Raw genomic sequence first — 17,335 nt, 5'->3', positions numbered from 1 at the left:
AGGCAATGTGTGTCAAAATAAAAAAAATTAATATTAATAAATAATTACATTTTCTTCAATGTTAATCAAATAAGTGTAAAATCAAATAAGTATTACATTTTAATCTAATATTTTTATTATTAATTTTTCCACTTGGCAATTTGGCATAATCAGTCTGGCCATTGTATACAATGTCTAGTTTATGTAATTATATCTACATGGTTTGAAAAACTTGGGCATTGTATACAATTCCCGGTCAGTGTTTACAATGACTATTAATCCATCTGGACCGTAACGGTCAACAGATATATACCTATTGACAACAGTACAACACGGTCGATTTTGTGATATTTAATGAAAAGAATCATTAGACCATAAATATTTGATAAAAAAAAAAAAATAGGGCGAACTATAAATCCTGAATGTAATAGAGTCAATAGAGATTAAGAGATATTATCGCATATTATGTGAATATAAATCGAAAGTAACTGGGAGCTCAGCGGATTCAACCAAACCTAAACCTTGACTTGACTAAAATATCAAACAAATGTGACCCATAGGGGCTGTACAGTAGAAACTCTTTAACCGTTATTCGATTTACCGTCCGTCACTCTCTATTATCTGTCATCGGCCAACGTCAAATAAAAAGTATATGATCATTGAAATTTTGAATAATGATCAAATTATTTTCAATGTCACTGCCGTTGACGAAGAAGTTGATGACGATTGACGACTTCGAAGATTCAGTGCTTGACTTAAAACCACCAGCGGCACCAACTAGCCACGCAGAAGCAGAAGCAATGTTATTAAAATGTATTGATTGATTTGAGGTACAAGAGTAGGCAAATGTGAAACCCTGAACAAAATTCCGGCGAATAAAGTCCGACGAAAAAAAGTCCCAAATTTAATAGTTATCAAATTAAGTCACCTAATAATATTTGTTTAGGTCTAAGGACTAACCATATTATATTATAGATTATCACTTTAATTTGAAAGTCGTAAATTACAAATTTATTACACACATTATCTTTACTTAGCTTTCTTTAATTTTAAAAGTGAATTTCTCTGGATAATAGTTTGATTATTTTGGCAAACGCTCAGTCTGTGTCATCTGTCATCTGCAGTGTCTGTGAAATCCTTATAGATTGTTTTTAAATCCAAAATTTTTTTTTAGTGTAAATGGCATTATAATTTATAAGTAGGTAAATGAAACACAAGTTCCAATTTCACATTAATAATAAGTGTAAAACAAAAACATATTTATTATCTATATATTTTATTATTATTATTATTGTATTTTTGGGATATTTAAAAGAATTCATAAATTAATAAAAATCGTATTTTGTAATAATTGTACTGATTTTGAAATATTTTGTTTTATTTAGGTATGTAAAATTGTAAATAACTTTAAAACAAATGTATAACCGTAAATACAATAATACAATATTATAATATTTAAGTTAGCAAATATTTGTAAATGGTTATTCTTATTCCATTAATTAATAATTATTAATGTAAATTGAATTAGTCTTCATTAATATATATTAATATAATTTTTAAAAATACACTTTTACCGGACTTTTTATCGTCCGACTTTTTTTCGTTGAATTTTTAAGTATAATACCGACAAATGTAACGTAGGTATTCTACTGTAATTGCAAATCCTATATAATTATATATAGGTAATAGTGTAATACCATTGATTAAATATATGGTAATACTACACCATTGCTAAATAAAATAATTGTAAATAAATAAAAAAGAGTGGGCAAGTGGGTATCGCTCTGCTGTATAGTAGAGATGGAGAGTAGGACACACATCACTTTATCATATACCAATTGCGTTCTAAAAATTGTACAATACCTAAGCCCTAAGAGGCTAAGGAAAATGTATTAGTTAGTTATAATTAAATAAAAACACTAACCGATTTTTTTGTGAGCATTAATACATAATATAATATGAATAAATAAATCATTTTTTTTCGCATTTTACAAGTTATTTTTTGATCATCAATAATTCAAAATTAAATACCAGTTACATTACATTATAATTCGTTGTATAAAATTCCCGAGACTGTTATAAAATACCCAGTCACTTTAACCAGTAATCAATTGATCAATAAATAAATTTTAATTTGCAAGCATTTTAGTATGTATTATACAAGCGCAATTGGTATACTTATCCTAAAATATAAGGCGCGCATTTGGTATACTGACCTTAAAATATAAGGAGCGCAATTGGTATACTGACCTTAAAGGAAAAATTTGTGTTAGGCGCAATTGGTGAATTGGTCCATGCCCAGATTTGAATGCAATGACAGGTTCATTGTATACGAAAAACGATTCTGAACAGAGATGATTTGTCAGTCTAGGATATATTATATTATTAGTTATTAGTGTTATTACTTATTAGCTATTCTTATTGTTATTTTACGCAATTTCGTAAAATATTAAATTTCATAGGCTCATATACATTTTTTTCTTTATTGACGCTAGAATTTGTTTTACAGTTATTTGAAGATAATGTTATGGAGAAGGAGAACCTTATGTTGGTTTTTTTAACTTTAGATATAAATCACAAACATTTTATATAGGTATTAATAATTGCTAAATTAGCATAAACCTTGATTGTAAGCACAGATGTCTTCAGCAAAGTTTTTATACGGCACATATCACATGGACGAAAAAGCACGTTCACATATCACATATCACTCTAGGTATCTATCAGCGGTGTAGGATTTGCGGTGCCCTGGAAAAAGCTTTATTATAAGTTATAACACTAATGGTTGTAATTTATAAATAATTTACTTAACATAGATATTTAGGTTAAAATAAATAATAATAATGATAATTGGCAATTATATTTTTTATACTTTTTTTAACAATGTGTTAACACAAAATTAATTACACATAAATACATAATAATAATTAATTATATACATATTTCAATCTTATACCTAATAAATATAAAAAAAATTATACTCGACCACCAAATATCACTAGTTAGGATGCACATCAATCAAAATTAATTAATTTAAATGCATAACGATAATTTATAACTGCAGTAAATAACCTATACCAGTTATACCTATTTAATGGTAATGGTATAATAATATAATATATATGTAAAACGTAAGTGATAAACAATTATAGAAATTAAGAAAAGTTTTTTATTAATAAATATTTTATTATTATCTCATTTGTTCAATGCTGATGTCTCCAATTTACTATAGCAGCGTTTCTTAACTGTTCGAACACCAGGGTTCCACGGAGATCACTTCAGGGTTCTGTAAAGCTTAAGTATTTTTTTCAAAATTGTCAAGAAAAATAATTTAAAACATCCAACTCAAGATAAGTATTGCAGAAAAGTTTTCATTTTAGAAAAAAAAATATTTGTATATTAAATAATAATGTATGCCATAATAATATAATATGAAATATTCTATCAGCTATCTTTAATTTTGATGCAATTCATTAAAAGATGAATAATTGTCACAAAAGGCCGTGTTGGGACTTTTACCATTTTTTATATGTGTGAAACGGGGTTCTCCACCTATGTATAGACAGAAACAAAATACCGCAACAGACGTGATGCCGAATCTAATATTATAATACAACTTTCATCAATAAAGCCCAATTAGGAATATTTGTAAAAATAAAAAGCAATTTTACTCATCCCATTAAAATTTATATTTTTTAATCTAATTAAAGTAATTATTATTAAAGTATTTTTATATATATATACATACAATTATTAGTATTTTGATTTTTATTTCAACATGTTTTTTTGAATTAAATACCTTTAACACAATATTATTATAATATGATTAAAAATTATTTGTAAAAAATCCTAAAAAAAAGCTAAAAAGCTAAAAAAAATAAGTGTCCCATGATAATAGCGAACATATCAAAAAGGATTCCAGGGATAAAAAAATTTAAGAAAAGCTGCTATATAGAATATTGCAAATGATACTACCTGTGGGTAGATGGGTAAATGTATGAGGGTACCTATTAGATTTATATGTCGATCGAAGTGACCAGTGGGAGGGTTTGACCTCCACTATACCCCTTCACCACTAATCATCACTGTTGACAAAAGATTATAATTATTTATTATTAGTTTTCGTCGGTTGTTAATAATAAATTTATAATTTCTTAATATAATCAAATATTTATTTTTATTAAAAAACAAACGAAATTATAGTAGTATAAGAGTAGGTATTAGAATGTATATATATATATATATATACTATATAGGTAACTAATAAGTTATTACTTATTAGTTATTATACTAATAACAATTTGTTAATATTATAAAAAAATTAGGAGTTCTAAGCAGATTGCACCTATGGGTTTTTATCAACCATCAATCATCATACAAAGTATTTTAACTAAGATTATCAACTAAGATATACATATATATATATATATATATCTTAGTTCGTGGTATTAATAGCTTTATTGAATACATTTAAATTAATAAAACTTAGATCATATATTTGTATATGATCTAAGCTATAAAATAAGTAATATAATATAGAATGTTACCATATACAATGTACGTAAGTTGTAAGTTTACCTAGTGACATTGATTAACAACATAAATGTTTACAAATATCAACTAACAATATAAAGTAAAACTGAGGAAATATTTGATTTTGTAAATTAGTGTCAGTATTTCTAAAATAAATTTTACGGGAAACAGGAGGCTAGGTCTCCCAGACGGCCCGCGGGATGGTTTTAAGTCTCCGCAGAAGTAGTCCATCCCCAATATGTAGGTAATCATATTAATAATATTAAACATATTATTATAATTTTATTATTATTATTCACTTATTTACTTTATTTATATTTTTATACCTAACACTTATAAATGTTGTGAAGGAAAATTTAGCCAGTACCTAACTTGAAGGTTGAAACCTGTCTAATTTTAACAAAATTCAAGCTCTGCCATACACCCCCACAACTATAAACATATTTGACCAATTATTCACCAATGATTTTTCAATATATCTAATTGTATTCGGCTGTAGTCATAAATTTGACGATTGTTAAAAATAAGTCCTTACGTTCACCCAGACTCGTTGATAGTTTTGTGTCATCCAATTTATTTCCAAGATTACAAATTTGAAAGTAAATTCATTATTCAAGTTATATAAAAAAAAAAAATATGACGGTCCAAATTCCTAAGTAGCGCATCATGACTCACGAGAATGTTGAATGTCAGCTGATGAGTGATGACATGATACAAAGATAATTATCTTAAATCGTTGATGATGAGGAGCACAACTTACTGAAATTGTGAGGAGAGAGGTCGACTTGTCTATATATTGATAAGCAGTACGGCACTATCAATGCTAGATTCTATGACCTTATCATATACTTAAATCCGTGATAAATGCAATTATAAATACAAATAATATTATTATTGTTAAATTTTAATTGTTAATAGTTGTTTTGGTTTTATTAAATTATAATTATTTTGTCGTGTGCAATTTTTAGTATATTTTCTTGTCGTAATATACCTAGTTAATTTATGTAAATAATTAATTTAATTTAAATACATTTGTTATATATAAAAAAATTATGTTCAGTTCTAAAATTATGAAAACTGAACTGAATAGTTTACTTATTCTTAATAATTTGTTTTAATACTCTTGGTAAGCTATAACCAATACCTAAATTATACAATTTATTTTCTTCAATTTTGTGTAAAAATAAATCATTACTTATTAATATCTAATATTAATATGTTTTATAATATAGGTTAGTTACCTATTTAATGTATGATTGTTCTGAGTGAAAAAAACTGTGTAGTTTATCAGATTCATTAATAGATAATTATAATGTTTTATAAATAAATAATTATTAATTGATTAATTGCTTAAACATTTTTTGTCAAAAATGTTGACTACAAAAGTAAAAACATTAAAAAAAACCTTCTTTTTTTAGTTTTAGATATTAATTTATATAATTTTATTTTTGATGAATTCAATACATAATGGATACAATTTTGATTTTTTTTACTTAAAATTGTAATTATGTATTGTTAGGTACTATCGAGTACAATATGTAATATGTACATATTGTTTATTTATTTAAATGTATAATAGGTATTCAGTTTAAACTTTTTCTTTAAACATTTTCTGACAGGTTTAAAAAGTATATCAAATGATGAAAATACAACTACAATGGCCCAAGATAATGATAAAGTTCCTGAAGTAATGGTAGAAAATTTGGGAGATAAATATGTAATCAATGAACAAATTATTCAAGAAACTAATGAAGGTCAATTAAAACGACCACCTTCTGTTACTCCTCGAAATAGAAGTCCTGTTACTATACAAGAATGGGTCGATTCATTAACCACAACTGTTGATCAAAAGTAATTATTTATTTTAAAATTTGTTTTTAAATGCACTTGATATGATTTGTTACATTCTAATTATTTTTAGAGAAGATTTTGATAATGTAGAATCTTCTACACTTTTAAATAGTTTGGATGTCGATAATCTTACATTAGGAGCAGAAGGTAATATTTTAAGTATTTAATTTTTATTTTTACTGATTAAAATTTAACTATTTAATAAAAATTTAAATATTTATATTGTCTATACTGTTAGGTTAGGTTGTTATACTGTTTCAACAATTGGATATAAATAATTAATTATACATCCAATTTTTAATTCAAAATATATTAAATATATTAATTTTTATGAAACATTAGTTTGCTAATTTTTAAATTTTATTTGTAGCCGGACACTTATCTAGAATTGGAACTATTCCAAATGTCACCGTAACAACTGAAAGGTAATATTCATTTATTTGTATTTATTATAATATGTTGATTTTATGATATTGAATTAATAAATCTATTAAAAACACATTACAAATAATACTATAGAACCTTTATAGGTATATAGTTAAAAAATTTCAAAAGTCAAAATTTTGTTTACTTAATATTTGAAATTTGAACAACATTATTTTCATATTTTAAAAGTAAATTAGTATGTATCCATAAACTATAAATCATAATATTTAATTTATAATTTATAAGATTTAATTTATTAAATTATAGATATGTATAGTATATATATATACAAATATACCTAATTCATTATAAACTATATAAATACTTGAAACAAGAATACTTTATAATCAATAGTTCTAATTAATAAATTATGGGGATATAATAATATAGTATAGTAATAATTATGAATATAAATATACAAAAGTTAAAATGATGAATTTATTATATTAGTTAAAAATTAGTTTAATTTATTTATTAGTTAGATTTTTTTTAACATATTTGTAATCTTTCTTTTTTATTTATTTTTTATAAAAGTAATATTGTACGTGCACCATCAGAAGCTGAAAGCCAAACTTCTAGTTTTGATTCAAAATTATTAAATGCCCGTAAACCAGATCCTGAAGAAATATTATTAGGCTTAGGATTTGGTGGTGGAACTGAATCAACTACATATGGAGAGTATGGACGTGTTCCCAAGAGATTTTTACAGCCATCCCAACTAAAGGGGGTTTCTGTGGAAGAGTACTTAAAACACCAACAAGAACTCATTTATATGTATGAATCTGGATTATGGGGTTACCGTGGATTAACTGGTAGGTTGATTTTATGGTTTATTATATTCATATTGATATCTTATAGAGTTTTTAGTCAAAAATCCATGTACATTTTTATTCATTAATAAATATTAATGAAGGAAGATCTTTTCATTCAGGTACATTGATGGAACATCAATCTACAGGTGTTTCAGTAAACAATTGTATAATGTAAGTTCATTCTACAGCTGTTGTGTCGAATTTGTTGATTGTTTTGCTGCTGTATAGATTTTTCTTTATTATTTTATTGCATGTTATATATAACTATAATAGTAGTATTGAGTATTTTATAAATTTAATTTTAATTTTATTAAAGAATTACAATTTGTTAATATATCAAATTTAACAAGTATTTTAAACATTTTTCATTTACTATTATTTTTTGGTTACAATTATTATTTTAATACACTCCATGAATTGTATACTGATAATGAATAATTCAGTGGCGCCATTTGAGTTTTTAATAAGGGGGCCAAAATTTAAAAAGGCTAATTTTTTTCATTGTCAAGTTACTTTTTCTGTATCGTAGTAAGTACATATATTTTATATATTGTATGTATGTATTGTTTATGTATAGGGGTTAAAGAATTATGTAGTTAATATTTTGATGAATAAAAGGCTGAATTTTTTGAGAAAAAAGAAATGATTAGAACTAAGACAATTGAGAACTATACCTATAGACATTAGTTATGTGGGAGGCATTGGAGTCCTTGTAATTTATTTAAATGTGTTTATCTTATTAACATTAATTTTATAAGCTATAACTCATGGTATAACAGTGTCACTGTCAATACATTGTTTAGTTGACATCAGACAGTTCTATATTTTATAATTCTACTGGCTATATTTGGATTAATTCTAAACTAATAAAGTAATAAATCGAAATTATTAAATATAAGAAATAAAGTAATGTTAGGCGATTCATTTTAATCATAATTAATTATCAAATATTATAATTGGATTTTATTTTCAAGTTATTTTAGGAAAATATTTTTAGTATTTATACTTATAATTGATTGTAAAATTATTCCTATTAACTAATACTTAATATTTTTATTATTAAAAATCTACCTAACCATACAAAATACATATAAAATTTACACATTACGTGAAGATTATAAGAAAAAAAAATGATTTGAGTTGCTGGTTAATCAGAATGTTTCATTTAGGTTTTAGTTAATTTATATTTTAGCAAAAATATAATTTGGGTCTCATATATAAGTGTCAGATGTTTGATTTTTTAGTATTTTTTTAGGGTTTATGAGTTCCGGTTAATTTGGGTGCAAGGTTCTTGTTTTTATAATATATTTTTAATTCTATGCATTGGCTATTAGCATGTGTTTGTAAATTGTATAAAATTTGAATAAGGTATAGGAAAAAATAGAATTTTCAAGTATCCTTACTCCTCCACCCCCCTAAATGGCGTCCCTGGAATAATTTTTAGTAAAAATTAAAATATTTTATAAAGTCATCATAGTTGTTAAATTATAATAATTTAATTATTTTATTAAAATATTATAAAAATATTTTAAGTTTTTATTATAGTTATAAAAAGTATTATAAATATGAAATAATTTAATTATTATTAAAATAAATGAATAAAATTGATTGAACGTTCAAGGATTGTATTATTGTTAATTATGTTGAAAATGTTAACTAATGTTAATATACTAATTAGTGAGTAACTTGTTATTTTTTATAATTACTAAATCTTTATATATTATTAGTTGTTAAGTTACAAGTGTTTAAGTTGTCAATAAAATAGGTCTATTTCGGATTGCATGAACAATCACTAAATATTTAATGAATTAATAATGAATTAATGGTTCTTTAAACATGATTTAGTGGTCCGTGATTGATCTATTGAATTTTATTGAGCAATTAAATTAATCAATTTTTCATGCAACCTGGTAGGTATTAGTCTTTAGTCTTTTAAGAAAATAAGTAATAAAGTTATATTTATACTTAAACCACATTAATTTTTTAATTTACTAAAATAAATTTGATTTAAATCAAAATGTATTGTTAAGTATCATATTTAAAATACTTTTTATGGTTTATAATAAATAGTATAGCATTGTTATTGCCAACAACTAAGTATTAAACACATATCTTGTTAAATATATTTGTACCTATTTAATGACTGTATTAGATAGTTTAATAAGTTTGTTTTAGCCATAGACAATAGTTGAATATTAAGCTTCACCTTACCTTGTGCTAATATCTACTTAGAAAAGCTTGATCACATTTTATACAAAGCATTTATAATTTATTTTTGTCATTGATCATTAAAAGTATATATATTTAAATAAAATAGGAAAATATAATTTCTTTCTTTATTTATTTTATACAAAATTGTATAACCATTTTTCAATTATACTATTATCCAAAAATTGTACGTGCTTTAGTATTTATAAAAAAAAACAAAGCAAAGCAAATGATTGAAATTTATATTTTTGAAACAGGCTTATTGCATAAATGATTGTGTGTAAATTGAATTTGTCTTAAATGTATAATTATAATTTATAATTATATTATAGGACCACCACATGCGAGCCCATCAGTAATAGTTGCAAAAATCATGGAAAAACTTCGAGAACACGAACGCGATATGACGTGCCCAAAAGGTTCTTCAAGAGTCATGGTTCCAACAACTAAATCTATGCATTTGTCAGAAAAAAGTGCAAACAAAACCTCAAATCGATTTAATAAAGCTGCTGAAAACATCCTTACAAAAATTAGGTATTTAACAAGCCTTTAAATATTTATTCCATCATAAACATTTAATAATCTTTAAATATAAATTCAATCAAGAAACTATATCCAAGAAAAATATCCATGATCATCTTAAAGGTGATTAACATAATATATTAATATTTTATTACTTTACTTTATTATAATATAGAAGATTTGTATAACCTGTCTATAATGTTTGATGAAAAATAATTAATCATACTATTTTTGTATTTTAATGACATTTATTATTTATATTAACATGTAACTTAAACATATTAAAATTATTGATAGCATTCATTTTAAATTTGAATATAAATAATTTTTTTAATAATGTAAACTATAATATTTAAATGTATAATACAATGGTAACAATTCATGCATTTTGTATTATCTGAATTAAAAATAGTTTCATATAATTTTATTAATATACCATAGCTTACTAATAGCAGTGGTTTATAAATTTTAAATTTATTTCTTCCATATTTTCTTGTTAGTAGTTATTACAAATATGAAATATGGTTAAGTAATAATATAATTGTAAAAGTTATATAATGAACCTACATAAACATTAGGTAACTATCTTTAAATATAAATGAAATAATTACAAGACTATAGATAAGATAAATTTTTAAATACACTTTAAAGTTATAATAACCAAATATATTTCATTTATTACAACCACAAAAAATTTACAAGTTGCAAAATCATCCTTAAAGCATTAGCTTGTATGCAGAAAATATAAAACCTATTTATTACTATTATCACCTATGTTTGAATGTTTTATTATGTTTCATAGGTGTACACCTGGTAGTGTATTAACTCCAGACAATCGTAAATGGCTTGACAGTCAAGGTGGTGACAAGTCCCCAGAAATGTCAAGACGACTAATAATTGGTCAGCAGTCATTTGTGTTAACTCGTGATGGAACTTTAATAGAAACACCACCATCTAGTGTTATTGCTGATAGTGAAAAGTTGGTTAATGTTTCTAAGAATAATTCTTAATTATTTGAATACATGTCACTTATTATAGAGTGTTCAAAGTTTAATAGAGTTTGAAATAAGTATTTTGATTTATAAATTTCAGTTTACCAGTATCGTCTGAAACAAAAGTAATTAATGAGCAAGCTCAAACTATTGTTCATGAGAATTCTCCACAGTTAAATGAAGATACTAATGTGATATTTAAAGTTGACTCATCACTGTCAGTAAATTCAGATACACAGTTTCAAAAAGAAAATAGCTTGTCGATTGATATACATGAAAATGATACCAAAATGGACAAGTTAAATCCTATATTTAATTCAAGTCAACCTTTTGATAAAGATTATAGTCCCGAAAGAGATTTAGAAGATCTATTATCTATAGTTGAGCCTTGTCAGGATGTTAGTAAAGCAAGTTCAGAAGTTGATTCAGGTGCAGCATCTGATAGTGCTGATACATCATGTGTACAAAACAATTTAATATCTCTAACTGAAAATGAATTAACAGGAAATGAAGATGTTTCTTCTAAAGTAAGTTATTATATCTTAGCTTAATTTTTAAAATCAAAATTTAAAAAAAAATTACGTTCTTATTATAGTTTATATTAATTAAGAACATGTTTTTTCTGGTGTATTGGGAGAGGGATGGAGCTCAATATTTATTAATAAAAAGCATGTACAAGCAATATACATATTTTAGCATATTTTATCTCTATTTTAATCGATAGCTATAATTTATCTCTACCCATTATTCATTATTTTCTTTAGGTACTTATTTGTTATATAATATTTAATATCAGGCATGTATTTTGTTAGTGGATTTTAATGATATCCATTAACTTCATCCATCTCTATTTTTATTTGATCACATTCAGTAGTGCCCACATAAGTTAAAAAGTTTTATAAAATTAAAAGCTCTTGAGGTGGTTGGTATACATAACTATTGCCATAGGGTAGCTTAAATAGAATATAAAGTTTATAAACACTATACACATATTTGTGGTTTACAATTTGTGATTTGAATAAATTTATTGTTTCTTGAAATTTACAATCAAGATTTTACACCATTCACATATTATTCACGATTCATGTTTTTTCTATTTGTGGTGATTTATTGATAATTGGATGATTGGGTTAGTCAACGATTTTTTTTTAATTTTACTGAACTCCCAGGATAAATATAGCAGCATAATATAATGTATATTAAAATAATATAATTATAAGATTAAGAAAAAATTGTAAATTGTTAATAAATTCTCAAAACATTAAATTATATTTGTCAAAACTGAGTAAATATTTTAAATTATAAAGACAAGGAACTTTGGATTTTTAAATTAAAGTTACGGGTAGTATAGCATCTCCTAGCATTACTTTAATTATACCACTGCTGATTAATTTAAATTCAAATGGAAATGTTAGTTAAGTTTAAAGTTAAAAGTTACTTTTCTTTTTTTATCTTGTAAAAGTAATAAGGTAAATAGAAATACTAGTAATATATTTTTTAAACTTATTAATTATAGTTTATGCTAAATCACAAATGCACATTAAGTAAATTTGATAAAAGTTTATATCATGTAAAAAGAAAAAATAATACATATTAGAGTAATTGAAAGAAAAGAAGGCAATCCAATAATAGAACTCTAACAGAAATTATTTATTTTTAATGTTTTTTTGGTTAGTTAATTTTTAAGAGATCACAGCACCAATGTTTTTTTAAATATTTAACTAGGTATCTGCTAATGTTATTTTTGAGAGATTTTAAATTAATGCATTTAGATGAGTGTAATTTTTTATGGATGTTTATATTTATTTCTTCTTTAAAAATAATAGTTATGTAAGGAAAAAAATAATTGAAAATTACTGTAAAATATTTACTTATTAATAACTGTATATTATGGAAAATAATTAAATGTATTAAGTTAGAAGTTACTTAAAAAAAGCAAACATAATAAACTATTGTGCAAAAACAGTAAATATTAAATTAAGTTATTTATTTATTCCAAAAAGTCTTCAGATTGTGATGATGAGTTATGGAATTTTTATAGTGAAGTGTAGAACTTTAAAACAAAATAAAAAACACAGACATGAACTGTAATATTATTTAAAAATTGTGAGAAAAATCTAAGTTTTAATGATGTTACTAAATTTAATTGTACCTTCAATAAAAGTAAAACATAAATTTATTTTTAGCTGTATTTTTTTTTTATTCAAATATTCAAATTATATTTGTATATACTATTGTAAATTTTAGTGTGAGAGATAATACTTTACCAGTCTTTGTTATTGAAAAAACCTCTTAGATATCCCTTATAGATCTTTCTTAGTTCATAAGTCATGCATTACTATAAAAAACCATGTATATTATTTATATTTTTGTTATAATATATTTATTCTATACAGAGAATTAAATTTTTTTTTCAGAATTTATTTAGGCAATATGAAGATTTATGCAATCTGAGATTGAGACTAAATGTAAGTTAATACTAGCTCATTAATTAAATATTTATTGTTTATAGTTACTTATATAGTTATGTTATATAATAAAAATTATAAGATGCCCAAATTATTTAAATAAAAATATAACAAAAATTCTTGTGTATTTCAATTTTATTTTTAATGGATCAAATTACTTCAATGATTTTGTAAAATATTTCAAATTCATAACTTCTGTTTAAATTAAGTTATAATAGTGATGATAGAATCTTTAAACTTAAAATTGTATGCATTTTCAAAAAAAAATTTATTATTTTTATAACCCTTATTAAAAAACTTTTAAATATTACTTAATAAACAATATTTTGACAACCATTTTTAACCAAAATTTATAAAATTTAAAATAAAATACTTATAATAATGTTATACATTTAAAAAATCTACTATTGTTAATTTTTTTCATTAATTATTATTTATTTGTATAGGTTTTAGGCTGTCCATTCAATATTGTGCCTCAAGATCAATTTATCTCCCTTTCTGCAGAACAGGTAAATTAATGATTTAATTAGCATAAAATGACAATTAAAAGAGTTATTTTATTTCTTACTGATTATAAAAAAATGTCAATAGTATAATTTTAAATCTAATTATATATTTATTTTGGTACTTATTTATTAATATAATAGTACTTTAGGTAGATATTATTTATGTTCTTAATTTTTTGATATAGTATAAAAAACAAAGACATCATTTGGGGCAGGCAATGTGTGTATTCACCAACTTTTTAAAATAAATTTGATCGGCTAAAAATAAAACATACGTACCAATATACCTAAGTGTTGTAAATCAGATATTTAGTCATAATATTGTTTTATGATAGTAAATGTTTTTATTTTTATAACTCCGTGTTTTTTTATTAAATTAAATAAATTGTTAGACTAAAATACCAATGAAAAAATATAGATATATGAATTAAATGGACTGTATATTGTACCATTATGTGCAAGAGTTTCCATAGAATACATTTTAGGTTTTATTTAGCTAGCTAATTTGTAATGCATGGCAAAATTTTGTTTTGGTTAGATTAGATTAGATATTTTATTACTTATATGCTGTTACCCTTCAATTTATTTACCAAGTGTAAATACCACTAGTGGCACTAGTAATCACGAAATAAATATAAATGTAAATACATTTAAAGTATACTAGTATACATAATTAGACAAAAAAAAAATAACAATGATGATATTGTCATACTATTATACTAATATATGTGACATTATCTTAAATAAATTCTACAAATATTCTACAGAGTGAGGATATGTCTAGTTATGAGAAGAGATGATTCAGAGGTAGTGAGAGTGGCTTTGGAAATGAATATTGAAAGAAAGGGTGGGAGAGGAAGATCGAAAAAAAGGTTTTTAGATAAAATAGAGGAGAATGACATAAAAATAGCTGGAATTAAGGAGAGGTAGAGAATGGAGTACTATGGAGGTGTTGAACAATGGTTGGCAAAGAAAACAAAAATGAAGAAGATAGAGGAAGTGTCCCCCATCAAAAAAGTGCCAATACATTTTAAGTGACCGGCAACAATATTTGCTCTAACAATAAAAAAAACTGAAATGATGGTAAAAGATTCTCTGAATTATGAAAATGTTGTTAAATTGTATTGTAAATATTAGTTAAGTAATACAAATCATCAAATAATTATCTATTCTCAAAACATGAGTTATGCATTATTATGTTTGTTCATTGTAATAGTTATAATATTTCATTTCATTAATTTCATAAAAAATATAGAAACTTTATTTATGAATAATTTTTAACTGTGTTAATAGAGGTGTGCACTTCAATGTAAAATTTTAAGACTTGCCCTTCGCGTTTATTTAAATAAGCTTACTGATGACGAAGTACACCATGAGCTGCAAAGTTGTTTGGGAGCAGAAGTTCAACATGTGGCTGACTTATTAGATTCAAATTCTGATGTAGACAAATTAGCAATAATTGTTCGACAGGTAAATGTTGTTTATTTTTATTTTATAAAAGAAAAATAATTGTACAAACTCCTTAAACAAATAAATATTTTGCATTTTTAAGTTGCTTATCAGTTATCCATAACAAATGAATAATTATGTTTTGTTAAATATAAAACATCCATTAATTTGACACATTCTTGTTAATATTTATTCTAATATTTAAATTATTTACTTTATGTTTTCGGTCTGATCATAGATGACAGTTCTACTCCATCATCAGACACATTTAAATAGTCAATTGGCTGAATTAACTATCAGAGCTCAAAATCCAACTGCATGTCATGACATGTGTGAATTGATATTACAAAGGGTTCGAGGACTCGAGCAGCTCGTTGAACAGAATGCCAATGAATTGGCCCTAATGAAAGCCCAACTACTAAATAAGAAAACATTGTGATTACGATTTGTTATTATTGATTTGTTATGCTTACCTATAACATTATTTATTAAAGTAGTCATTGAACAATAAACCAATTTATAATAAAAATAATTGATGTTAAATAATAATTACTTATATTGTTGTTCATTATTATAAACTTTTCTAGTTTCATATTGTCTCTTAATCGGTGACTCCTTAAATAAATGCGCCCCGGGGCGAAATCATTTTATTGCTGTCCCCCCACCCTACCAATTGTCACCAATCTTTACAACCTCAGACCTTCCCTTTCTACCCTCAATTAATGAAAAATGTGCCTCTTGCTTGTTTTGAATAACATTTTTAAAATGTTTATCCTAGAGTTTAATAGTATATAATTTCAATTAAAAAATCATACCAAATAATGACATAAGTAAATTGAATTAAAAAGTTTAGTTACAATTTTATTTTTTACCTGTTGGTGGGTAAATTCTTCAATATAGACATCATATTGGAATTAATTTGTTAACTTTGACTCTATATTAAATATGGCTAAGGAATTTAATCGTTCCATTCTAATAATGGTAGACCGCAGATAATGTTTAACTCTTTTAAGAGCAGAAAATGACATCTCTGCAAAACAATTGCTTGAAGGAATACTAGCTAAGGGCTATTTTTACATATAGATAAAGTTCAATCAGGTATTATTCACATTTATAAAAATCAACAAGCCCCCCCCCTAAACGCGCCATTGCCTTCATGTTTTAAACATAATAATTTTTTTAATCCTTATTATTTTTACAAAGCATGCATAAATATACAATTAATAATAGGTTGCACCAGTTGGCTGTCGCTGTTGTACCTTGTGGATGTGGATTATAGGAACATTAAAACATTCAAAACCAAACATATACCAACTATGTATATAATACATATACATATTAGTATAGTGTTTGAAATAAACTAAGGAGTATAAAAGTAAAAAATGTTCATGTTTAGATGAATTCATCAGTATGAAAGGTTTAGTAGTTATGGAAACTTGTCAAGCTTATGAACTTCTAAAACATTTTCCAATGGTATTTCCAATGGACTATTGTTTGTGTATAATTTAAAAGAATGGCAAAAAACTCAAGATAATGATATAATGGCTACCATCACATCACTGTTAAATCTGCCGATCTCCATAAATCAT

The 17,335-nt window shown here is 24.3% G+C and overlaps 1 protein-coding gene across 1 annotated transcript; it reads left to right on the top strand.

Moving 5' to 3' along the window:
* Positions 1-5,406: 5,406 nt before the first annotated feature.
* Positions 5,407-16,295, top strand: LOC132916994 (uncharacterized). The gene is made up of 12 exons (XM_060977491.1): positions 5,407-5,638; positions 6,132-6,363; positions 6,434-6,510; positions 6,734-6,788; positions 7,324-7,601; positions 10,142-10,343; positions 11,134-11,310; positions 11,424-11,850; positions 13,741-13,791; positions 14,238-14,300; positions 15,591-15,767; positions 15,985-16,295. Exons 2-12 carry the CDS (start codon positions 6,170-6,172, stop codon positions 16,183-16,185), a joined length of 1,902 nt encoding a protein of 633 aa, XP_060833474.1. The 5' UTR covers positions 5,407-5,638; positions 6,132-6,169; the 3' UTR covers positions 16,186-16,295.
* Positions 16,296-17,335: the final 1,040 nt, after the last annotated feature.

This window comes from Rhopalosiphum padi, chromosome 1 (assembly GCF_020882245.1).
Source record: "Rhopalosiphum padi isolate XX-2018 chromosome 1, ASM2088224v1, whole genome shotgun sequence".
Lineage (NCBI taxonomy): Eukaryota > Metazoa > Arthropoda > Insecta > Hemiptera > Aphididae > Rhopalosiphum > Rhopalosiphum padi.
Note: the sequence above shows the minus strand (reverse complement) of the source record. Positions and strands in the feature narration are given on the sequence as shown.